Source organism: Aulonocara sp. 'chitande type north' Nkhata Bay, linkage group LG2 (assembly GCF_057382095.1).
Source record: "Aulonocara sp. 'chitande type north' Nkhata Bay isolate Kocher_YH1m ecotype deep benthic linkage group LG2, A_spYH_male_GT1.1, whole genome shotgun sequence".
Taxonomy (NCBI): Eukaryota; Metazoa; Chordata; class Actinopteri; order Cichliformes; family Cichlidae; genus Aulonocara; species Aulonocara sp. 'chitande type north' Nkhata Bay.
This window is the reverse complement of record NC_141345.1, coordinates 16,568,489-16,595,951: the sequence shown is the minus strand read 5'-3', so window position 1 is coordinate 16,595,951 and position 27,463 is coordinate 16,568,489. Positions and strand designations below refer to the sequence as shown.

The 27,463-nt window shown below is 40.2% G+C and overlaps 1 protein-coding gene across 5 annotated transcripts in view; it reads right to left on the bottom strand.

The window, feature by feature from the left end:
• Positions 1-27,463, bottom strand: part of il1rapl2 (interleukin 1 receptor accessory protein-like 2) — a 483,040-nt gene that overhangs the window by 143,912 nt on the left and 311,665 nt on the right. For all 5 annotated transcript variants that reach the window (XM_086305892.1, XM_086305858.1, XM_086305868.1 and 2 more), the window contains exons 5-6: positions 23,331-23,517; positions 23,095-23,248 (exon numbers count right to left, since the gene is read on the bottom strand). In XM_086305892.1, the coding sequence (XP_086162018.1) occupies positions 23,095-23,248; positions 23,331-23,517 (341 nt within the window). The remainder of the gene's footprint in view (positions 1-23,094; positions 23,249-23,330; positions 23,518-27,463) is intronic.

Below are 27,463 nucleotides of genomic sequence, written 5' to 3'. Positions count from 1 at the left end.
ACATTTATTTACATCACCAAACACAAGGCGCCAAACTATTTACAACACGGGGGAAGATCGCGACCCTGACATACAGAAACACAGGGCTTAAATACATAGAAGGAGCAATTAGGGAATGGACCACAGGAGGGAAACACAGCTGGGGCAAATCAGACCTGACGAGACAAGGAAACGTAAACTGAACACTAAGATAACACAGACTTTCAAAGTAAAACAGGAAACACATAACAGTCACGCCAAAAACAACACACCGACAACACCGAAACGTAACAGTTCCCCCCACCCAAAAATCAAACATTTAACACCAAGTGAAAAGTTTGATCCAGACAGACGAAGCCGATGAAGGCTGGAGCGGTCCCACTGACCCTCCAGCAGACGACGAAGGCTGGAGCGGTCCCACGGACCCTCCAGCGAAGGCGGATGAAGGCTGGAGCGGTCCCACGGACCCTCCAGCGACGACAAAGGCTGGGGCGGTCCCACGGACCCTCCCCTCAGCGAAGGCAGACGAAGCTGATGAAGGCTGGAGCGGTCCCACTGACCCTCCAGCAGACGACGAAGGCTGGAGCGGTCCCTCGGACCCTCCAGCGAAGGCGGATGAAGGCTGGAGCAGTCCCACGGACCCTCCAGCGAAGGCGGATGAAGGCTGGAGCGGTCCCACGGACCCTCCAGCGACGACAAAGGCTGGGGCGGTCCCTCCCTCGGACCCTCCAGTGACGGCGGACAGCTGAAGCGGTCCCCGGGCCCTCCAGCGAAGACAGACGGAGGCTGAAGCGGCCCTCGGACCCTCCAGCGATCCCGGACGAGCCCCCATATGTTACACCCCGGCCTAGGCAACCGGGGTGCAACGTAGGAAAATAAAAATAAAGAAAATAAAACCACGAAGGCTCTCCACCAAAATCCCAAAACGAAAGTATCGACAAATCTATTTACAGCTATTTACAACAAACTATTTATTTACAACAAAACACCAAACTATTTACAACACGGGGGAGATCGCGACCATGACACACTGAAACACAAGGCTTAAATACATAGAAGGGGCAATCAGGGAATGGACCACAGGAGGGAAACACAGCTGGGGCAAATTAGACCTGACGAGACAGGGAAACGTAAACTGAAAACACTAAGATAACACAGACTTTCAAAGTAAAACAGGAAACACATAACAGTCACGCCAAAAACAACACACTGACAACACCAAAACGTAACACCCTTCATTGAGTTTGATCAGCGGCCTTTTGTCTGTAATTTATACAGTATGTGAAGGAAATCAAGCACGTACGTGTGGTCAGTAAGTAATGGAAAAGACACACATGACGATATCCTTCAGCTGCACCTCCTCAAGCACATCTTTTATTGTCAGTGGAATAAATGCTACAAGAGTCAGTACGCTGAGTATTTTTCTATGAGACCAGAATATCTGGAATAATGTTGGTTTGTTAAGGTCACGTAGCTTTGTTGAACATAAATAAAAGCAACCTGAGGCTCAAAAGAGAAAGACGAGGCAAAGGGAGTGAGAGCTACTTGTAATTGTCTCTAATTAATTGATGTCTCATTAATCACATTCTCATCTAACCCAATGTCTCACTCTGTGGTCCCAGACAATGGGCAGGCAGTGAGTGGAGGGTGTATGTCACGAGCAAACAGGGTGTTGTGTAGCAGCAGTTAATGAAAAGGGTGGTTATCAAGGCAAACAGGGTTCATTAAGTCCAGTGTAATGACCTGTGTCACATTTCATCTCATCCTCGCTCTCTCTCTGTGTCTCTTGGCTCTCTTTCTCTGTCCTTCCTTCCACTTAACACACAGTACGTAAAGGAAAATTACACTGAAATTACATTTGGTGCAGTTCTCCCTCTGAGGAAACTGTCGTGGAAAAGACAATATACCGTCTTAAAATATTACAGCCTTTTTGTGTAAAAACGCTTTTTTTGTGAAGATATGTTTACATGATGTCAGTGGACTACTTCTGCTTTCAAACTGTGGAAACAGAAGACATCAAAAACATCTCATCAGCTCTCCAGAGCTGATTATACACTGATGAGTCAAAACATTATAACCACCTGCCTAATATGATGTCGGTCACCAAAAAAGCTCCAATTCAACGATGCGTAGGTGCTACAGGATACCTGCGAGGCTAGAGGGATGTTCTCCCAGCACATCCCTTAACACCTTGTTGCCAGTTTGTTGTTTGCCCGTGCTCGCACCACTGGTCCTCAACACTGCTGATCAGGAACATCTCCTGCCTTTTGGACATCTCTAAACCAATTCTCTGGTGAAGACAACACGGCCCTCATCAGAATTTGTTCAGAACTTTATATCTATGCTATTATCTATCTGTTGCTAATCATTTTCTCCTGCATCATACAAAATGACAGCAAGACACGGCAGTTGAATATATCTAAGATGCAGGCATGCACTGTTGGACAGTATTGATGAACCATTATCTGTTCATCATGGGACATGTTAGTGCATGGGATATATTAGGGAATAAGCGAACATTTTGTCCTCAAAGATGCTGGAAGTAGGAAAAGTGGGATTTGAGCTACTTTGACAAGGTCCATATTGCGATGGCTAGACGACTGTATCAGAGCATCTCCAAAACTGCAGCTCTTGTGGACTTTTCTCAGTGTGCAGAAGTCAGTATCTATCAAAAGTGGTCCAAGGAAGGAACGGCGGTGGGGCATGAAGGTTGGCCCATGTGCTCTGATCCAACAGATGAGCTACTTTAACTCAAACTGCTGAAAAGAGAAACGTGTAAGAACACACAGTGCCTGACATGTTGTTGTGTATCGGGCTGCATAGACTCAGACCAGTCGGGGTGCCCATGCTGGCCCCTCTAAATAACAGAAAGAGTCAATAAAGGGGACGTGAGCATCAGGAGGAGGTGGCCTGGTCAAATGAATCATGTTTTCCTTTACCACACGTGGCACGCATGGCTCGATGCGTGTGTGTTGCTTAGCCGGTGAACACCTGGCACCAGGATGCACTATGAGAACAAGCCAGTAGAGGCAGTGTGATGTTTTGGACAAGGGTCTGTGTGGATGTAAGCTGCAAATCATGTGGGCGCTTTCATAGAAACGGTATTCCATGATAGCTGTAGCCTCTTCCAAGAGGGTAAATGATCCTCCCACAAAGCTGGAATGGTTTAGGAATGGTTTGAGGATCGCATCAACGAATTTGAAGTGTAGACTTGACCTCCAAATTCCCCAGATCTCAATCCAGGCGAGCATCTGTGGGATGTACTGGACAAACAAGTCGGATCCATGGAGCCCCACCTCGCAGTTTGCAGGACTTAAAGGATCTGCTGTTAACATCAACATGGTGCCAAATACCAGAGAGCACCTTTAGCTGTGAAGTCCAAGCCTCGACTGGTCACGGCTGTTTTGTCAGCAAAAGAGGAACCAACACAATATTAGCAAGAATCATGTGTTTGAAATAGTAAAGATAATAAGTTGCAACCAAAATGCAAACTGTAATCTTCAGATAAACTTTTAATTGAAACTCCTATAAAGACATGTAAAATTATTCCACCTGAAACATTTGGAAGTACATTAGTAAATAAAGCAATTTTAGTGAATCACACAATGAGGGTGATGCAGAAGGATTTGTAGCCAAAGGACTACATTAATATTCACAGAAAGAGAAGTCACCGGAGGTCAGACTGTCTGGCCAAATCAGATCTGATGCTCACAATCATACAACAACGACAGGAAACACACAGAGGTGAGTGTGCGCTATGTGTGCATATCTCCAAAAAGGCAACCCACATACACAGAGCCAGAGCACACATGATGAATTTGTCTGTCTGAGGTGGAAATAACCTTCTCAGAGAGATTCTCCTGTCCTGTTTCCCTTGTTACAAAGATACAAATTACTCTGAGTCAGATTACATACAGCACAAAGGAAATTCAGGTCACTAAAAGGTTACGCTGACATGCTTTATAATAAATTTAGTTCCACTTTTCTTGCCATTACCTCATCCTTTTCCAACCTTTATGCATCTTTCTCTCTTTTTATGACATCATTTATGAGAACTCTTTTTTGTCTTCTTCTCATTATTATTATGGTCATCAGATGTGCAGTGTGTACAAAATGGGACTACTAAAACAAAGCAAGGCATAGTGTTAAGTAGGGATGCAACGATACCAATTTTTTCAAACTGATACGATACCGATACTTGGATCTGAGTACTTGCTGATACAGAGTACAAAAACCGTTACTTCTACCACACACTAGGGCTGCCACGATTAGTCGACTAGTCACGATTATGTCGACTATTAAAATCGTCGACGACTAATTTAATAGTCGACGCATCGTTTGAAGCTTTGTAAGATCACAAAGGACGCAGGAATAAGTAGTAGGATTTAAGAGTGTAATAACGGACTGAAACAGAAGATGGCAGCACTGCATGTACAAGGATGCCAGCTGCCGTTAAACCCCGAAGAAGAAGAAGCTATGTCCCAGAATTCATAGCGCAGCCCAGCGCAGTTGTCAACAATGGCGGCAGCTAGTTAGTTTTAACTTTACTCTTATTATTCTTTCTGGGTCACAAAATAAACGTTTAACATATTTTCAGGCGAGAATGTAGCTGTGTAAACCTCAAATATCTGCTCAGTTTATCAAGACACCACATATTTTCAAAAGCGCTCCGACGTTTTCGGAGACGTCTGTTACCCACTAGCTCGTTAGCTAGGCGGGGGCAAGGCTAACTAGAGCCGTGAGAACACCGGACTCCCGGCAAATCGTTTTCAAACCCACCGCCGTCTTTCGCTACTCAGGTTAAACATGATATATAACTTAAAAATGTTATTGTTTGGCTTTCTTTAGTATTTTATTTGTTCCTGAGTAAATCGGTTTGGCTGAGATTAAAGTTAGAGTTTTTGCACAGCTAAAACTGTCAAGCAGACAGCTGATTATCAGAAGTGTGAGACGCTGGAGAATATACTCCGGTGTCCTGTTATATTTTAGAAAGCAAGGAGTTTATTAAACTTCACCGAAACAATCTGCAAATTTCATTAAAAATTAATAAACTACCATCTTGTCTTTATTTTTAGTTAGCACAAACACTTCAAGCTGTAAGCTAATGATAGTTATATAAGAGCAGATGCTGCTGGTGCAATAAGCTGTACACTGTACGTCCAATGGATGATGATCTGATTAGTCGACTAATCGCAAAAATAATCGGTGACTAGTCGACTATCAAAATAATCGTTTGTGGCAGCCCTACCACACACACACACACACACACACACACACACACACACACACACACACACACACACACACAAATGCAATGAATTGGAAGACAGGTTTTATTTTATTCTCTGCTGATAAAAAAATAAAATCTTATTAAAAATGACCACAAAAAAATTTCAAGTGAAAAATAAGCACTTCTGTTAAATTATTACAGAGTCTCCACATTGTAATTTAACAAAATATCTCTGAACTATTGGCACTAACTCGAGCTTTCAGAATAATAAATAAACACTTCTGTCTGGAATAAAATAAATACAAATTAGGTTTGAAAATAAAATAAACTTTATGTGTCCATATTGTAAACAAACAAACAAAATAACGAAAGTATTTGGCATTGACGAACAAACTCCCCATCTGCACGTGGATCATCAGTCCACTGTGCCGTTAAACCAAGGACTGACATCGCGCACACACTGCTTGTCTTTACCTCTTCAGAAAGTTTTGGCACCATTATCGCAATTGTGATAATGGTGCAATCCTCTGTTTTCCACGACCGGCATTGGCTGGTCATCCAGAGCGATAAAATGAATCAGAGTCTCTGTTATTTTAACTGCCCGTGGATTTTCTCTTGACATTTTTCATCGCTTTTCCAAAACCCAAGTTAAAGTTGGCTGCTCCGGTCCACACTGCTGACATTTTGTTTAGCCTAGCTACAGCAGCCTCCAGTTTCTCTTTTTTATCTGGAGCCGCCAGTCTCACTCGCCTAACCCTGTGCCTGTTTAGCGCGGGATGTCCCCCTAGTGGCCAATCTAAAAAACTACAACAGAAATGACAAGCCACCCTCTGATTAATGAAATAAGTTAGTATCGGTTCATGGTATCGATTAACCTTTACGAGTATGAGTACACACACATTTTACAGTATCAGCCCTGATACCCGATACCAGTATCGGTATCGGTGCATCCCTAGTGTTAAGCCTTATTAAATACTATCCCTGTTTCTGAATGCATTGAATGTAAGAGTAAAAAGAAATGAAGGACAGGAAAGAGCTGGTGGAAAGAGAATAGAAGCAGTGATGAAGATACAGAAGAAGCCATAAGTAAGTAGTACGATAGTAAAGAAACAGGCCACAAAATGAGCCACAGGAGAGAGAACTAAGAGATTAATTTTTGCCATGAGGTTGGAAAAGCAGGGGAAATGTTTCAACGTGCAGAAAAAAGATGGGAAGGAACTGAAAGAACAAAAAAAGGACAACTAACTGATTAAATAAAACGATGTGAATGTCGGATAAAAAGAGAAACAATAAACTGCTGTGAGTTATAAGCTCTGAAAAGAAGCACTTCAGTCTCCCTGCATTTCCACTTTTTATCAATAATTGTTTCTGGGTTTTGGGTAATGAATTTAAAGAGAAAACATGGAATGAATGTTTTGGAAGACTTTATGGATTTAATATTAGGCTATTTAGTTTATGAATGCACTTAATGATTCTGACAATAGTCACTACATTCTTAGTCAGAACCAGGGTTTTAATAGTTTTGCAATTTTCATTAGTTTTTATTTTAATTTAGTTTTGACTTCAGATTTTCAATTTTATATCAGTTTTAATTAGTTTTTACCAATTGTTTGCTAGTTTAGTTTTTATTTTTTTTGAAAATCCTTAGTTTCAGTTTAGTTTTGATTAGTTTCAGTTATAGTTTTAGTTGTGTTTGCAATAATTAAGTGTAACAAAATCCCAGTTTCATCATATCAGTCATTCTCTTCTGCTTATCCTTGGGTATGTTGCTATTCCAGCTACCATACCCTGCACAGGTCGCCTGTCTGTCGCAGGGCTAACACGCAGAGACAGACAACTCACATTCCCACCTATGGGTTCTTTAAATAAATAAATAAATAAATAAATAAATAAAGGCAGATGAACAACCACTGATACCAGGCAACGATAAAATGTATATCTTGGCCCCAATGAGACTATTAACTCTTGCAGCACCGGGTGTTCGTAATTTTGGTTCAAGTGAATTGATAAACTTTTTGAAGGCAATTGACTCACACAGTTATGTAGATATTCCAGTCCTGTTGTCTCGGGATGCATCACGCTGTCTTGCCTGGGGTTAGCTTCTGTTTTCTGGGGATGAGGGTTGAGTGTGCTCCCTTCTCAAGGTAAGCTAGGTTAGCCTTCTTGTATGAGCTTTTCAAGTGCACTTTAAGGTTTGTGGGATTTTTTTCCCTTTAGAAATGTCCCTCATAATTTGTCTCTTTCCACTACAAGACACTTGCTTTATCCAAAACACAGTCATATTCAAAGTAATCCCAAACTGGACTCTGGCGCTTTCTCCTGACTTTTCCTGACATGATTCTGCTCGTGGACGGAGCAGCAACACAGACGACTCGACTAACATACTGCCACCTGCTGGCATAATGAGACACAGCAAGAAAAAACTCTGGAAACTAAACTTCATTTTCACCCTTGACTATTGTATGACACGCACACATCAATGAAAACTAAACACATTTTTGTTATAAATTCAGTTAATTTTAGTTAGTTTTGTGAACACTCATTACAGTTTTAGTTAGTTTTCCTTTTTCTGTTTTTATTTTTATTTACGTTAACGAAATGTTTTTTCACTTCTAGTTTTCGTTATTTCGTTAGTTTTCGTTAACTATAATAACCTTGGTAAGAACTATGGTGTGAAGGTGGGTGACTGGCTTGTGCGCTTATGCTGTGACTATAACCCACTGGTGGGCTCTTAAAAAGTACTACAAACCATCACTTAGTAATGAAAATATGTTATGTGATACTGTTACTGTATATGGAGACAGTAGCATCACTCTTCTGCTCAAACAAGGCCAGAGATGTGATAGGAAATGACTTATTATAAAAATAATGTTTCCTACTATTTTTTGCAACAAACAAACACACACACACACACACACACACACACACACACACACACACACACACACACAGATATAATTTCATTAACATTATCTCTGTTTTAAATAAAGCAGAGAAGTAAGTGACCTGGAGCATCTAAACGAATGGACTGCAAATAATAAATGCTCTCCATTAGACCTGTCCTTTTTTCTGGTATGTGTGTCAAAGATGTGCAGCATAGAAGGCCCATATGCTCCTCATTTCTTCCTCCTATCTGAGGTCAGTGTACACCGGCTGCTATCACAGAGGAGCGGTACTGTAAAGTCAGCAGACAGTTTCAGACATCATTTTTTGACCAACTCACTTTGAAGACATATTCCTAAATGTCCTCTCCACTTTTCACTGTGTTCACTTTTCTCTGATGTACTGTGTGCTCATGCATTTACAGGGCGATCTTTCAATATGTTAATATTTAAATATTAACATATTAACATATTTATTAACATAAAATTCAAGGAAATGTGCTCATTTATTTATTTAAGTTTATGGTTAGCTCATATAAATAGTTAGACCCTCTTCAGTGTAAAAGCTGGCCACCATGTGTTAACCTGGATTCAGACGCCAGATTCAAATCATTAACGTTTAGCTACTAAGTTTGTTTTTTTGAAAGTAGTATCGACATGTGGATGGAAGATAAGCTAAGTTGTCAGCTACTGCTAGCTAGCTTAGTTAAGCTCATTATTGCTAAGTGACAAACTCATAAAAGTCTATAATTTTATCCCATATAGCAGATCACACACTTGCTGCAAGCTGTGTTTTTAGCAGTCCTGGAGGTTACCACTTTGTTGAACTTCACCTCCTTTATGGCTGAATCTTGCTAACAAAGTTAGCTAATCTTGGCTCATAACTTTGTCCTGGTCACTGATGAAAACTATGATGAAGTTTATTGGTCAGCAAAATTAACAGGAGCACCGACTTGACTCGCCAAAGTGCTTGCTCATAGAGGGTCATATGGCTGTTGGGTTTTTGTCTTATTGTAGGGTCTGCCTTACAATATAAAGCGCCTTGACGCGACTGTTGTTGTGATTTATGATTCTGTATAAATAAAACTGAAGTGAGTCTTAAAATATTTCATTTGCACTCTTATGCTAATGCTATACAGAAAACAAAACATGTTTACGCAGACATGTTCATCGCAGAATCACAGAGCAAAATCTCACAGAACAGGATCTACCTCAGTTGTAATACGTTGAGCCTACTTGATATAAGACTTGTTTTTAAAAGTAGTTTCAGAGAGCTCTCTGCTTGGTAAACAAATGTTAATAATCACAGATTTTATTTTAGCGCAGATTGCTTTTCTGAGAGAGGAAACAGATGAGATGCCGTTTTCCAAAGCTCACAGATAATAATGCAACGGATAATATTTGTCAAACCAACGGAGGCCAAACAAAGTTTGCTACAGATGTCCTGGAGTGGGTAACCTGGTGTAAACCAATTAGCATAATTGTTTCACTTGTTCCCTCTTCAAATAGGTTTTTTTTAATCTTCTTTTTTTTTGCATTTTTCATGTGCTTTTTTCCCTGTTTTGTCCTTTTTGTTGTTTTGTTGTTTTCCTCTGTCAGAGGTATCGATGTGTGAGACACAGAAGGGTCTGCATCTTAAGGTGGTCTAATGCAATTAACTTGACCACTGGGTTTTCTTATGTGTGTTTGTGAGAGAGGGAAAAGCAGTACTCGGAGACAAAGTTAACATCCACGGTGTTTTGTGTCCTTTTTCCAAGGAACTGTGTGTGTAGGTAAAGAACATGTGTTTTTGCCTTCCTTCAGCAACAGTGGACAAATTAATCTTGTACGTGCAACTATATGTGTATACATGATAGAGCTCCTCACTCCCTTATTTTCCAGCCCAGTGGTTGAATCATGTTGAATCTTGTTTCAAGTGGAAAAAAACAAAGGATATTAAATCACTAGAGCCAAATGCACACACATGCATTATTATGTACACACCAAAAGCAGGGTATAAAAAAAATGTCTCCAAAAGATACATTTAAGTCTAACATCTGAATTAAATCACTACAAAAATAGAAATCACAAGTCAAAGTAAGTTTTTTCGGCTGAAATTAACTAATAAACTAATAACTAACTAAACAACATTATCAGGTTGACTTCTTACTGTTAGCAGGGCAAGGAGAGTGCAAGAGAAATATTATGCCTAGTGATATAAACTGAAACGTGATCAAAAGATAGATCAAGAGTATACAGACACACCTACTCACTTGTCTCTTTGGGATGTTAGCAGTATGCACCTATCACAGGAAAGTTCCAGCTACAAATAAGCAGGTTAGCTGGCTAGCTTATGGTGCAGTATTTCAGTCATCAGTCAACATCTTTCAGATGGATTTGGAGGAAACTGACAATCTGTTATTCCTCTTTAATTAATTCTACTGACTGAAGGAATCCTCTGGCTTTTCTTCTCTAAACACTGCGTTTATGTTGTTGCATGAAAACTGTTCTGTCATAAAACCCCATCTGTGTAGCTAAGCTAACAGATCTTAATGATTAAAGTGATACCATTTGATGTGAAAAACTATTATTCAACATAAAGTAAACATCAACTATGACAGTTGGTATTTTGATAGTTAATAGGGTAACACCAACCTCAAAAGACTAACCTAAAAAAGACCATAAAAGTAACAAAAAAAACCCCAACCAAATATCAGTTGGTTTTACTTTTGGCTGCTTCCTTGGCACAAGGGGGCACTACAGCAGGTAGTCCACCGATGTTTGTTTGGGATTTGTGTCTTTTAACTTACCAAGCACATGCGTCAGTCGCCACACCACTGGAGCCTGAGATGTAAATAATTATCTACTTGGTTTTATTTTTTAAAAGAAAATAGACATAAAAATATTTTTAATACGGTCTTGAACAACAGTATTAAAAAAACAAGTTTGTTGAAGCCTGCTGGAATTTTGTTTACAATTTTATCATTAAGCTGTTTTTATGTAATAAAAGCACTCTGTGATTTTGGTATTGCTAGCATAAATTAGCATCATTATGGAATTAATATTGTAGGTAGTTTGAAGACAGTTTTTAAACACATTGACATTAATTACTACACAAATATGACACTATGTGTGTGTCTTTTCAACAAGGATTTTTCAGTTATAATAATATTTTTAAAGAGTGAACGAGAGTAAATCATATTTTATGCAGTTTGTGTAAAAAACCCACAGCTGCTCTGCATGTACTGAAGATGTGGGCTGTAACCCTGGCAGCAGATGCAAAACCCACAACTGAATGATTATGTTTTATAATAAAGCAATTGTCTAGGTAATATAAACCTACTGTGAAGAAAAACAGATACATTCAAGCATAACCACTGCTCTGCTTTTTATAAAAACATATGAATTTGATGTAACACAGGGCAAAAATCGTGTTTACTTTTTTCAAACTAAGAAAGTCTTCCAAAGAAAAATAATTCAGTCTAGCACATGCCTTAAAATGGCCAATATTTGGACAGAAGTCATTTATCCCAGTAAAGCAGAAGGCACAGAGGGACAGACACACAAGTCAATAGGGAGCAGGCTGTAGCTGCATGTTCCAGATATTAAAGTGAGATGGTGTGCAGGAGCTCTGTTCTTATGAACTAACTTGGTCTGATGCATGCACCATCATCTTTAGTCCAACACTCTCTAATTGTCACCACAGACGAAACCTTCCCACCACTGTGCAGTTTAGATGGTTGAACAACAATTAAACACAGAAAAGGACAATTACGTACCAACATACAGCGTTTCCAGTCAGCACACACATCACAAAAACCAGAAGTGTTATATGTGCGTATTTTTGCTGAGCGACCTTCAATTATTTGCTGGATGCAAAGACCACTTCATTAAAAACTGAACCCTTCATTAAGAGGCAGTGGTTACGTTTTGTAGCTGACTCATTCCACATGTTTGATTTTTAAAAATTACTCGTCTGTACCCATCAAACTTCATTACAGTGTACAGCATTTCAGAATTTGTTTTCTCTAAAACTCAACTTTAACCGCCTTCGCACCTTCAGTGTGAATTTTCACACAGCCCTATTACCATTTTCCAATAATCACGATGACGTTTCCTGTGGAAAACATTCAATAGCTCTGTTTTCAACTTGTTAATTACACTAAAACAAATAGTTTTTCTAGTATCCACATGTCTGATATCTCCTAGTTAGATATTAGTGTTCTGATTTCCTCAAGCTGTGCAACTGCTGAAATTACCGCTCATCATGATATGTTTCTAAAACAAGACTTGGAATTAAATCAAAGGTATGTTAAATAAATTGTTTTTATAAAATGATCTCTCAAATTCCACAGAGTCATTTTTTTTATTGTGGAGAGTAGTTTCATTTACAGTAAGCAAGGCTCAGTCATCCACATCACTGGCTGGAGAGGAAAGCCAAAGGCACCTTGATGTAACAACATTTTGACAAATACAACTGTGCCCTGAGCCTAAATACTGTGAACTGGTTACAGTGAACAGAAGATGGAGGCTCAAATTGGCTTCATCTATCTTTTTTAACATTACAGCAAACAAGCCGTGAGCTCTAACTTTTAAATAATGAATTCCCCCTCAAAATCAGCCCAAAAGAACAGTGGAATAACGTGTTCTTATGCCTTTTCCTTGTATCTATTGCAGCCTGTCTCTACTTCAATTTTGCCTTCTGTCTTTGGAGAACACAGTCAATTTCACAATGAATTAGAAGGTGAGTATCTAAATAGGTCACGAGCCTGTTCGCCACACAGAGGAAAACAGACGTGCATGCATGAACAAAACGTTCACACAGTACATGTGTGTTATATGTGTAAGAGTAATAGATGTGCACAGAGTGGGTTTAACAGAAGAGAAACTTTTAAAAGCATCTCTGTCTCTGTGAGTGTGTGTGGAAGAGAAAAACTGGGATGCAGGGGAAATAATTTTGCGTTAGTCTTGACATTATTCCAGTGAGGTTCCAAATATTTTTGCGCCACAATAAATTACCTCTCTGTCTCTGACTCTTTGTTTCTCTCGCTGCTTCTATCCTGCTCTCACACACACACCTCAATGGAGAAATCCTCTGCAGTTAAATTTAGCCTGAATGCTGTGTACTTTGCTAACACACATTTTACTTTGCCTCTGAAATATGGATGAGTTTTTTTCTTGAAAAATGGCTATGCATGGGAAGAGCGTGAGGAAAAGCCGAAAACAGTGAGAGGGCGGCTTAAAAATGTAGAAGTTGTTTATTTGAGCAAATGTTAACAGATTAGCTCAGAGCATGAAACAAAAAGAAAAGATGGGTTACAGAAATGCTACGGCCAGCACAATCAAATAATAAGAAACACTGTGATAGGCTGACCACAGTGTACCCCACCTCTCGTCCTGTGGCAGCTGGGATAGGAACCAGCCCGACAACACGGGATCAAAGTAAGTGTTGTGACATAAAGCGATGCTACGTCATCAACACTAAACTCAAACAAAATATTAGAGTCTGAGGTTTTCTTTTATGACGCCAATGAACGAGGAAAGATCAACAGGCCAGTTTACCCTGTCCAGAAAAGGGTTATCAGGGCCCTGAGGAGGGCGCTCATGGGAGGCCTGGTGCCTGGGCCTTAGCCCGTTGGGCCCAGCTGGGCACAGACCAAAGAGGAGTCATAGGCCCTCACTCCTGTGGGATCACCACCTGCAGGGGGTGTTGATTTGTGAGGTGTAGAGATACCAACTAGATATAGTCGGGCTTGCCTCAGTGAGCTCTGGAACAACGAGAGTCATTTCTTTGGAAGACTTTCTTAGTTTCATTTTCTGGACTCTGTTCCAAAAAGGAGACACCCTCGGTGAGACACAGTGGGCAGGCTGGTTTCTTATCTCTGCGTGGGCAGCTGCCAAAGTTACCCGACCCCACATAAGAGGTAAAAAAATAGATAGATGGTGATTTTTGTTTTTGTTTGGTTTTTGACCTTACACTGTACACCACAGCAATATTAATATGTCTTCACTTCTTTCTTTATTTTGACATCATGTAATACTAATGTGATTGTGGAGCTGTCAGCAAAATCCTATAATCTCTGTAATGGCAGTGTTCATTTCAAATCAGCAATGTGTAAACATTAAAGAAACACTACCATGCAAAAATTTTGTGATGGGAAATAGTTGTGATCTGTCACATATCTGATAATGTTTCCCTTGATTTGCTTTTATTGCCAATTTCAGAGCAGGTGTCCACATTTATTGATTTTCTCTCCGTATCACACACATGAAAATAGAGCACAGGCTGCATCAGATATACTACTTTTCTTTGTTTGTGCTTACTCACAGGCCAGAACACACACACGCGCACGCACACACGCACTCACGCACGCACGCACGCACGCACACACACACAGAGCTATGCTGTGCTAGCTAGCAGATTGCCCTTGAAGGCAGCTCAGGGCTGTTGGAGCTCTTCACCGTGGGACTCGACAGATACAAAAACAAATTAGAGAGTTCAGCCTGCTATAGCTTTGCCTCTGTCTGCCTGCAGAAACATCCTTTCAAAAATGTGTTTCACTTCCTCCAAGAATCACTCACTTTGTCATTTCAGCAACTAACAAAAAGTCCTTTGGATGATCATGTAGAGCGATTGAGTTGTAAACAGCTTTATGTCAGATGGTGCTCTAGATTGTGCGTAGTTGTGCTTTGAACTAAACGCCAACATCAGAATACTTAAATGCTCGAAATAACGAAAAAAATCCCAACAGAACAGAGGGCACAGCATGGCCAAGCTGTCACTCTACTTATTTAAATCCATCATGTCTTTATAACGAAAGTATAGTTTTGGCTGCATTTTACATCTTTATTAATAAATGTTTTTATTTTAGACATCACAGTGTGCTCTATTACACATTTATCCTGTGGTTTTACATCAAAGATCCTAATTTCAAGCGATTGAGTCTATTTTCTTGTTACAATTTGCTGCAATGACTGCATTGATCAGACAGGTCATTACTGTTATTATTTTTTTTTGCTCTTTCCCTCTTCTTGTAATTCACTTTCTCCTTGTTATTTATCTCTCCTCTCTCTGAATGCTCCATTGACCCTGAATTATCTCTGATGTGACCAGGTCAGATTTGTTCTACCCAGCGGACCGTGGATTTGCTTCATCTGTTTCTCTGTGGGTACATATTTCCTTAAGCATTTGTGTGTATGCAGGGTCCTTAGACAACAATTGTAATGCTATATGACTCTGGACTCTGTGATATGTAGACAGACACACACATACACACACATGCACAATACTTTAGGAACACAGAACTAAAGGAACTAAAAACAAACCTTCATCCTCAGCCCCAAAGTGTAACCAGAGGCTACTGACATACAGCACACAGCTTCAGTATGTGCAGCAGATAGCACATGCATGCCATCATTAGTAATGCTATTCAGCTAACTGCCTGTGATGCCTGTTGTATTTAGGCAGGGTAAGAATATGCTTTGTATAAGCCACAATACATCTGCAGAAAATGCATATTAAGTAATGTATTTACACCAACTGTGCAAACTTTGCCGTTCAGCTGCTTGGATAGACCATATTAACAGCTTTTTGTCACATTTAGTTGTACACAAAATATGCTCTGCTATAGCATACCTGTTCTTCTTCCAACAATTATGATTATTATCCTGCACTTAAAGAAGAAGTGAAACTCTTAAGATGAAGAATCTCCCTCTGAAAGGGTGTCACAGGCACAGAGAGGCAATGTTTGCATTTGGATTTTTTTTCTCCTCAACTGCAGGCGCCGCTCATGTCAGAGCAGCAGTATATTCTGATATATTTCTCATGCTCACAGACAGTATTTCTTCATAATTGGGCCCTGCTTATGTAAGAAAAGTCTTATTTATATAGCCCACTGTCACAAAACCTAGAGTTCCTCAAAGGGTTTTATGTCTGTACACCATGCTGCACTTTCTGTTCATGGACAGTTTCTTTCTGCCTCCTCACCCACAATTTTCCATTCACTTCTTAACATCCAAATATGCACTTGTATAATAAACTGAAATATAAACATTAGTTGAGTTGATTTGAAGAAAACCGACCTACTCTTCTAAACATCTCCATGCAAAAAGCATTATTTCGAAGATCTTCCATCCAGCAATAACACTGTCCCCTGTTATTTCAATTTAATTCAATTCATTTCAGTTTTATTTATAATCTGTATATTGCAAGGTCGACCCTACAATAATACAGACAGAGTAAAACCCAACAACTTTGAGCAAGCACTTGGAAACAGTGGGAACAAAACACTCATTTTTAACGGGAAGAAACCTCTGACCGAACCAGGTTTAGGGGAGGGGCCACCATCGGCTGTGACTGGTTGGGGGCGATGAGTTGGGGTAGATAAACTGGGAAAACAATATGAATGTTTACAAACGTCATTTCTAGGAAACTGGATTGACAAGCAAGTAGTTGGTAACGGCTATAATGCAAAGTAATCCCAAATGTTACAGTCTGGAAAAATATTCCAGTTTCCAATAAGAGAATTGCGTCTTTAACACAAGGCATTCTCTTCCTTTATAAAGTGTACACTTTTCTTAGAGACAGCAATTAATCACACTATTTAAATATTTAAACGAGAGCTGTAACAGAAAGGCGCTTTAAACGAGTTGTTGAGAGTGTGACATTTAAAATGTTTCTTCTTATTGCATTTTTTTCCAATACCTGGATTCAACATCGAAGGGAAAAGTCGATCTGCCGGCTCTGCCCGACTCTTTACTTTAATCTCAATTTCATGTGAAAAGGATGATGAGAAAGCCTGTTGCCAAGAGACACAGACCCACCTACAGGATCAAGGACAGAGACGTTTAGATGAGGCCCGGGCACACATCAGCACACGTCTGAACATTAATGTAAGTGTCCACTGCAGATGCTGATTTCCAAGAATCCTCGAAAACCAGATCATTACAGTGTTTTTGAAGCATCCTTCTCAAATGTTGAATTTTCCATTACATAATACAAGATACAGTATGAATTTAAGTGCACAAACTTGCAGTAGGTCATGGGCATCGGCTTGGAAAGGCCAGAAATGTGTCCCTAAGCCCTGGAGGCAGTGAGAAATAGTCATAGATATAAGCAGATGAATAAAATGAAATAAGTGTCAAAGAATTACTCTAACCTCCTAAATGGGGCAAGATAAATTGGCCTGATAGCAGTTGGCATGTGCAGCATGCAGCTGACACATATATAAACCCACAAAGCTTCATGCTCACATTGCATCACTGAGTTTGTCTATCCCCATACGTTAGTCTGCCTCCCTGCTCATTTAGGTAACTTATCTGATGCAGGCAAAAATAAAACCAAACAGCTGGTAAAATCTAAACAGCATGCAGCCTTAGCTGGCATGAAACGTAATAAAGAAAAATTCTTTATGAACAATTCTTCCAGCAGGACCTGTCATATCTCTTATGAGAAATGTCACAGTTATTAAATAATAATAATGTACCTCACTATGTGCTTTCAGAATAATGAAATGACATGTTTTGCATATTTTTACACGAGCTGTAGCCTCATCCTCTTTTAGGAAACTGTGTTAAATTAGTGACACAAAACAACATATTTAAAGTGAGGAAACCGAGCCTGTTGCAGAGGAGAAAACAAAGTCTGTTGTATAAATGTGTAAACCAGGAATGTCCAACTCTTTTTACATCGTGGGCCACATAAAGCCCATTTTGACCTTTATTGTCCCAGAGCAGTGAAACTACATGATGTTACTTACAGCAAACGTTCTGGTAATTTTTTTTGTTTTGCTCCTGTGGACTCACTGTTATTTGATTGTTTATATATTAGCTAATTAACTAAATCTCACCATTTATATTTAAAAAAAATCCCTTGCAACAGTGGTAGGTCTCAATTTTCCTTTACACGTCGTTCATTCTAACTTCAGTCAAGCTGGAATTCTCTGATATTCTTCATAAACTGTGTTGTGTTAGCAATAGGTTTCTTTTTCAGAACTTACTTTACGTTTCCTTGAAATATTTGAAAACTTCACAGTAAGCTTTGTATTTACTTTCATCCATAGAGAAAACCTGAGCTGTCTTATGGTATATGTGGAGAAATGATCTCTCAGGCAGGGTTATAGAGGAACGGTGTAATGACTCAGCATCTGTCTGGAGACACCAAAGAGCCTGTTAGGAAAAAAAACCTGGCGTTAGCATGTCTTCTCTGCCACATAGCTGCTTCTGTGAAAGTGACAAAGGCAGAGAGGAATGAGCAATGCACTCAAATTTATTCCAATTTCAGGTTGCAGTTTGAAGAACTGGCCAGGGACAATGAAGTCGAGGTTATAGGACTACTAACTCATTTTTATTATATGTGATTTTTTTCAGTTTATCAGTGGGCACTGTCTGTGTCAAGAAGTGAATAAATAAAAATGAAAGTACATGCGCGCTTTTATCAGGATAGCTCCCACAGTGGACAGGTCCTTTACATCAACCCATAATACTGCATTCTGTTCTCCTCGGCTGAGCATGCTGCAATAAATGCTTCTACGCAAGATGTCTCCTGAATGCTCTTTCTGCATGAGTGAGCCTGCTTTTACCACAACAATATAGTAGTATATCTTATACAGGCCATCCCTGGTTATGGCCACAGTCAGACCACTCTCACACGAGGCTGTCTCACGTCTGCTCGATCAGAATCTGGGGGAAATAATCAAAGCTGTTTTACCTTTCTGTCTACACTGTGTAACCAGGATATACGAGAACGCCTTTGGCCAACCCTCATTTATTTTTATGCTTTGCTAGAAAAATTTGCAAATAGATGCAGAGATTTACTGAAACATGTAAAAATATAGTTAAATACATTATATAAGCCAACAAGAGTTTTTCAGTTTTATCAATATTTTAAGTTATGACCAATTTTGTGAACATTAGATGGATCAACTGAAGTGCCAGATGAATCTCTCAGGTCCTGTGTCGGGTCTTTGCTGGATTCATTCTTATTTCTAAAGGACATGACCATCAGATGTTGTTCGTGAACTGTAGACAGTTTCTCTTTTGTCCAGTTTCATTAATTTTGTAATTACACACTGCACATCATAAAGACATGTTTCTAGCTACTAGCTCTTTGGTAATCATCTTGTTGATCCAAAACATAATATTTTATGTCAGACTGTGTTATCTTTGGAAATTTTCAAAGTTTCAACTGAAGAATTATTTTTCTAACAGGATGCTAATAACAAATTATCTAAATGTACAACCTAAAATTGGTTCTCTGACAGAGTGATTGGTTGTATGTTATGTGTAGACAAAACATTGGTTCATCCCTTAAGTTACCTTTTTATGCTTGAATTATTCATAGGATAGTGTTAAAAGGCTTAGCAAACAAATATCAAGTGCAGGAACTGGACTGAAAATGACAGTGAAAACAGCCAGTATACAAAGAAAGTCAGATTCCTTTGATGACTACTCTAATGTGTATCGGGGAACGCGAAATATCTTACCAATGTGCACCAAACTTCATTTACTGTGAGCTAATTAAAAAAAAGCATCATAATGTTTTGGGAAAGTATAGATAGTTTTGAAAGAAATCTTTAGCCATGGCTCTGTAAGTTTAATACAGTGATAAAATACTCACTAGCATCATTTTTAACATCCTTCTTCTTGTATGTTTTATTTGGGTTTCAGACAACACATCAAAAATATGAATTTTTAACTTCCTTTGTTTAACATATGTTGAGGTCTTGCAACACAGATATGACTCTTTTTCTTCAAGCTGGAGTAAAAGGCTCGTATCTGATTTCACCTTTAAACTCTGTTTGTCACAACCTAAAATATGGTCCAATGTGACAATTCAACAAGGGGGTGCAATAGAAACTAACCCGTTCAACAACACCAAACACAAGAAATGTAGTACTGCCTGTTCAGCCCTACACTGCAAGAGGAAGCTGTGCATCTGAACTATAGCAAGAAGTGCGAGTTGAGAAGGACACTGAATTTGGTTCTGGGATTCAAAATATGAGTAAAATGGAGCAGTAAGTGTTCTAGACTGTTTCCTTCGTGTGTATACGAGTGTCAGAATGCAAATAATATCACAATGTACGAAGCAAATCAAGGCGCACGTTTAAGAATGTGTGCTAGGACAAAAGTAGCACAGTGTGTCGCTCATAAAGACCGACTGCACATGGTACATGACACAACAGCAAAACACAAGCAGGACTGCAACCCTCCTCCCAAAACACTCGCTCACACACACACACACACACACACACACACACACACACACACACACACACACACACACACACACACACACACACACACACATAACAAAAGCGCAGATGGAAGTAAGCTTAAAGACATAACAGCACGGAGCAGATGTTTCTGCTGAGTGAAAGTTAAGTCAAAAGCCACTGAAGCTTTAAATATTCAAAGTTTAATGCAAATATACAAAATGATACCAGGAATGTACCCCGTTGTTTTAGCGTAGATCTGAAATGTGCATTCAAAGAAACTTTAAAAGTGCTGTAGTAATGATGAATGATGTATTGCTGAGTCGAGGGATCTGTCAAAGTAATGGATGCTCTGGAGTCACTGAGGGATCCATTGTATATTAAAAGGAAGCAGAGTACATATTCTGACCATATTTTAAGTCCACTTGCTTTCTCTGATGGTAGTCAGCTGACCTCTAATCCATGGAACGGTAATTCATCAATTCTACAATTCTTAAAAAAAATGCAATAGAAAATATGTCCAGTAGAATACCAAATACTATGTATTCCTGACCCAACGGGCACACGGTGCCTTTCCAGTCACATGCTGGCACTGCAAAGCAGTAGCTGGCAAAGCTTTAGTGATATAAATCCCTGCCCGTCCCATCCGTTATATTCTCTACAACCAAATTCAATAGTCCATATTGCTTTTGATTATTTCTCACTACTGTTGCTCATTTAATGTGTGATGCTCTATCACGCTCAGTTCTAGTAACAATTAAGTTTAACATCCAGGCATCCATGAAAACAGAATTTATTAAATTTAACGGAGTTAGACGTTAGCAGGAAGTTAGCTCGCTAGTTTCCACCTAAACATGATATAGCAAATCAAATCAAATCAAATCACTTTTATTGTCCTCCCTGTAAGCCGTCTCATCACCGTTGGTGATAAGACCCACCACTGTAGTGTCGTCCGCAAACTTCACAATGATGTTGGAGCTGTTAGTGGCTGTGCAGTCGTAGGTGTAGAGTGAGTACAGGAGAGGGCTCAGTACACACCCCTGTGGAGCACCAGTGTTCAGTGTGATGGGGGATGAGGTGATGCTGCCCAGTCTGACCACCTGGCGTCTGTCAGACAGGAAGCTAAGGATCCAGCTGCAGAGGGAGCTGCTCAGTCCTAGATCCTGCAGTTTCCTGTCCAGCTTCGAGGGAACGATGGTATTGAATGCTGAGCTGTAATCTACAAACAGCATCCTCACATACGTGTCTCTCTTCTCCAGGTGTGACAGGGCAGTGTGTAGTGTCAGGGCTATGGCATCATCAGTGGACCTGTTGTGGCGGTATGCAAACTGTAGAGGGTCCAGTGAGTCGGGTAGTGCAGAGCAGATGAAGTCCCTGACCAGCTTCTCGAAGCATTTGCTTACGATGGGGGTCAGGGCTACAGGTCGCCAGTCGTTTAATGAGGAGATGGTGGAGGATTTGGGTACAGGGACGATGGTGGCCATTTTGAAGCAGGCTGGGACTACAGACAGAGAGAGGGAAAGGTTGAAGATGTGCGTGAACACTCCAGCCAGCTGAGCCGCGCATGACCTGAGGACGCGGCCGGGAATCCCGTGCGTTCACCTTCCTGAAGCACTTCCGCACATCCTCCTCAGACACAGTGTGCGCACTGACGTCATCCGCGGTGCGCACACTGTCCGGTCTCATGGTGTTCGCTGTGTCGAATCTAATCATGTTCTGACTGAGAGATTTCTGAATGGAATTCAAACGTACAGCTCTGCTATCACTTCCAACATTTGTAGGGTTACTGAAGTTGGGCTAGCTGGTATATAATGATGTGCTACGTGATCACTAGCGACACAGCTATGTCAGCACTACATAAACACATTGAAGCTGGAGGATGAACCCTCATCTTTTTACTCGATAAAAGTCAACGTGAGGGTTCCTGATGGTTAGGGACAAATGCAATCAATGGCAGGATGCTGTAAACGGACCAAATTCAGTCAGGAGAACATATTCAGGACGATACACTTAACAAATCGGCTGTATACTTGTTAGAGGTTGGAAAATGATTGTGATACCCAGTAGCTGCATTCTTGGCTCTTGTCCATTCTCTCATTGCAGTCCTTCCAGGCAGAAGTCTTCTTGACAGAATTTGATGCATATTCTTAACTCTATATGCCCAGGCCTTTAGATCTAGAGGCCTAACCCTAAAGCCTAGAGGCTAACTGGTGATTGCCAGACAGCCACTGGTCACAAGGGAAAAATGAGTGAATGTTGTGAGTGGATGCTGGAGGTTGTTGGCAGTGTCTCAGTTGCTAAAGCCCTAGCCAAGTACACCTGAGGTCAGTCAGTGACTCTCTTGTAATTACAAATCAGTTTATTTCCTGACCCATTGACAAGTACTTTCTGGGGGTCCATGGCTGCCATTGCCCCTAGTTGTAGTGAAACTATGAAAAGAGCAATGCAAACCTGAAATGGGGACCCTTGCCTTCAAAGTAAAAGGTGTGTCCTTTAAACTATGTTGGTTTCAGAGTAAGGCGCCATTTTTATGAACATTCTCCTTTTCCAGTTTGTGTTGCACTTTTTCAGTTTTCCCGTTGCTCAGCAGTTAGTGCGTGGTCTTCTATGGAAAATACAGGCAACCGCAGCAATGTGTTAGCAAAGCAATAACAGAATAACAGTTTTAAGTGCAGTATCCTCAACAACAGCAACCTCTAGAAATCAAGTGCCAACTGCTTGGCAATACACCAAAAGCAACCGAACGTTGCCAGTGGACTAGTGACCAGTCTCTTGGACTGTATCCCATCTCCATCCATTCATTATGTCCTACCTGTGACTTTGAGTTGCGTTGTCCTTCGCACCAATCTGGATCCATACTGCAATTCACAGGTGTAATTTCCCCCGTCTCCCTCCTCTATCTCAGGTATCCAAATATGTGTGGTATTAACAATGATGGAGCTTCTCCATTCAACCAGCTCACACTCCTAACAGGAGACATAGGCAGAATAGATCAGTCGCAACCTTAAACAGAAGACTCATAAAAACTTTTCTGTGTTCATGCCATACCTTGTACCAGGTCATCTGCGGTTGTTTATATGGAGCCAAATAGTCTTCTATATCAGGACAGTGGATCATTTTGCTGTGGGTTATCTCAGCTTTCTCCAGATGGCGGATTTTGCTACTGAAGCATTTTCCCTCGTCGCTCTCTTCCACGGTCATCGACATGGACACTTTCATGCAGTATGTGGAGTTCCTAAACAGATTAAAAATATACATAAAAAAGTATTCTGTATCACTGCATGTTGACATCTTTCTCGGAGTTGTTGAGAAAAGAAACCACTTGACATCACAAATATAACCCATCTATGCAGTTGTTTCTAAGCCAATTCAAGCACCCTGAAATCAATCTGAGTGGGTTTGTTTTTAGCTGGTTTGTTTATCCATTCAAAAGTTAGCTACAACAGTGACATGAGTTATTCAACCATTTGTTCAACACCGAGACTCAAACTGTCAAAGTCTTATAATCTGTGTCAAACAGAGCTATTTTCTGGTGAAAATGCAGGGTGGACCCTTTGGCTCTGTTCTGGTTATTTCTGGTGAAATTATAGGCCCATTGACATCCCAGCTTTTCACTGACACCATTCAAGGAACTGGCAATAAATAAGAGGTTTTACAAACGCCATCATAAACAAAAGATTTCATAAAAAGCCTTGCTATACATTGGCTTCATTCTTGCAGATCGCAGTGAGCAAAGATAACTGTACTTGAGAACTGGTGCTCTAAAAATAAAATACACTTTGATTGAAATCAAACATTTTAAAGGAAAGAAATTAGAAAAATTTGACATAATTATATACACCAATTATGAGATTAAACTGTTAGGATCCATCCTTGACAACAAAGGGTAAATGGTAATGTTTAGTGCTGAATGACAAATAGAGTCACTAAGAAACAAAGTATCAGTCTTTGTGGTTACTGGCATTCTACTGTCAACCAAGGAGCAAAACAAGCGAACTGCAACAGCTTTGCTTTTAAAGAAAACTGTCACGTCAGTCACTTCACACAACAACTGATGAGTAGCACAGAGACAGAGCTGCATTTAGAGCCCACAAGTGGATTATTGTTCAGAGGCCTGAAGCAGCACGATATTCACACCTGTAGCTGTTCTCCACATTAATATTTCAATAAGGTACGATAAGTGACCAGAGCCTGTGATATATGATGATTATGTTGAATTTCCTTCTCCTGACGTGGCATTTTACATGACTAATGAGTTTGAATTACATAAATCCTTTTTTAAAAAATTATTATTAACAAATAGCCCATAATACCACTGCACAGTGGACAAAACTGGCAATGAATATGTAAAAATGTACCACTGCGTGTATTTAGGAAACTGAATCAAAACTGACTGTTTGGGGTGTTTGTACAAAGATATTAATCGGATCCAGAGCACTCCTGCACATATTAACTTTTATCTTTATGGCAACAATATCAGGGAGCAGCCTCTCTAGAAGCAACATTTTGGTTAGCACGCAAAAGATGTTGTTTATAAAGCGAGCACAGAGAATAGCTATTAGCATTTAGCATTGCTGATACTCGTTTGGGGTTTTAAAACCTCGAATGCCTTCATTTCCAAAAGCAGCATGTTACTTGTTTCAATACAAAACACCTAAAGGACAAGTGAGGTCATACTGACACAGGCACAGAGACGAGTTGCTGACAATTTGGCACTGGTCATTTTTATAAGTATGATGTGATTAGTCGCTGGAGGTTGCTAGAAGCTAGTAGTTACTGTGAAATCAACTACTAAAGCCCTTTAATGTTGATCTAGAGAGTGAATTGTGTCAGCCTGATAAACACCGGTTGCTAGAGAAGAGTGTGCACTCTGTGACGTTCCAAAAGGTTAACAGTGTAATAATAATAGTCATTTAATAGTTAATAGTCACAGTTAATAGTCACAGACAGTTATACAGTACTACACTAATAACCTCCTTGCAGTTGCTTTGGTTGTCACCAGATTGCCACAGTTTGCAAGTTAATGCCTTCGATGTAATCTCCGTTCACCTTCAAAGTAGAACTTGTGCCGGTACAACTAAAATTGACAGTCTACTAGTGCCTAAAGTAACTGTAAAGGAGTTTTAGAAGCAGGCTTTGTGGACATAGATAGTGCAAGCTTTATTAAAAAGCTGATAAACTAAAATCCAGATGGTCCACATTACTGAAGATTAAGATGAGAAACACTGAAGCACGTGGGAGGAAAATATACAATCTGCCAAGGACAAAGGGAAACGCAAGACTACACAGGGGCCTGGTTGGGTGGAGGTGAAAGCAGTCAAACACAGATGAAGCTAATAAGGACAGCAAACAATAACAAGGAGGGAAGGGAACTAAAACAAAAAGAAGATATGAGAAAACTAACTGTCAGAGTAAAACAGGAATTAACCAAAATAGAAGTAGGTTAGACAAAGAGATAAAGACCAGCGTTAGACTAGGATGTAAGATACAGGGGGACACAAAAGTAAGAGGAAGGGAAGAAGAGAATAACATTAGAAACAAGTGAAAAGTAATAGAAGCCAGAGGGACTGCAAAAGCTTGCTGCGCTGCCCCAAAGGGATAAACCTCAGCCCACTTCGTACAGTAGTTTCTAGACACATAAAATGTTTCTCAGCTCAGTCCAGAAGCCCGTCCACTAAGGTTTACCCCTGCCCTGCCTTTTTGCACCTGCTGCAATTAGCATGCAGCTCCCTGTCGCAGCAGATGTGCAAAAACAGAGCCGAAGCAATTACCTCGAAGACAGGTAGGCTCTGTGGACTGTGTTGATAAAATGTGTGTTGTTATTTGTGCTAGCGAGACATCGGAGGTTACAGCTCACAGTTACATGCTGCCGTCATAACGCCATGTGTGACAGCGTGTCCTTGAGCCAAATTTTTCTAATGAAACAAAACAAGCGAACTTTGAAGTTTTCTTTCATGTGCGTGATGCAACACGCTTTCAACATCGTTTTCGATTTGAAGTCTTAATATCTGCTCAAGGTGATTGTAATTGTTGGTGTGTGTGTGTGGTTTTGTGGTTGTGTGTGGGCAGACTTTGCTATGTGTGCTCTCCCAAGTTCACCTCCAAACACAAAACAGCGCATTGATCTCTTAGTCTTACTCCCTCATGCACATACCCTGCCCAACACACACACACACACACACACACACACACACACACACACACACACACACACACACACACACACACACACACACACACAGAGCATTGATGGGATAAGTGGTTTAGATCCACTTAGATGAGAGGTTAAGGGACAATGGGTGTGTGTGTGTGTGTGTGTGTGTGTCTGTCTTACAGGGGACCCTGGATTTTTGTCATTGACCTTACCAAGACCACTGAGCATTGAACTAGAGGCCTGGAAAGCTTTTTATCCATCCATCCCCCAGTTTTTTCTACTCCTCATCAATCTATCTCCAGCCTACAACAGCATCTTGTTTTCTCCTCCAGTGATTCGGTTACCTTATCCTATACGCTTCTCTGACTTTTCTGTCCCTCTCTGTCTTTTTCTCTCAATCAGATATAATTCAGTCTTTTACTAACCCTTCTTATTTTTTGGGATTTGTTTTCACGTTCATATTAGCTACTTAATCACCCTTTATGTATAAATAAAAAAAGACCAAATAGCTAAATAGAAAGAAAGATATGGACCGTATCAGCCCAAATGATTTCCACACCAGCACTGTGTCAACAGGTGCAAGACAGGAGCACGTCAGTAGGAGAGCAGCAGTAATCCCAGAGCTCCATATGTCCCTAAAAACGAATGCGTTTCCGGCAAGGCAAGCTCCAGGTCACCTGTATTTGAGCCCATAAATGACAGAAATAGACTTGAAGTGTAAACACATGTTTCAGACTGTCTTTACAGGAGTACAGCTTGAGAAAAATGTGAGCTGTTGACCAACTGTTTAGACAGCTGAACTGATTAAAGTGTTCTGTCAGATGGCCTTGAGACAACTTGCCTCTTTCACCTAATCCCTTTTTCTATGTAAGCACTTTCTATCTGCCATTCATAATTTAATGATCTCCTGATATTAGAGGGTTAAAGTACACCAAAAAATCTTCTTTAATTTAAGTTAAATTAGTTTGTTTTTCCTAAAGAAGAAAGGACAACAGTTGCAACAGGTAAGACGTCTTTTTTTAGACCA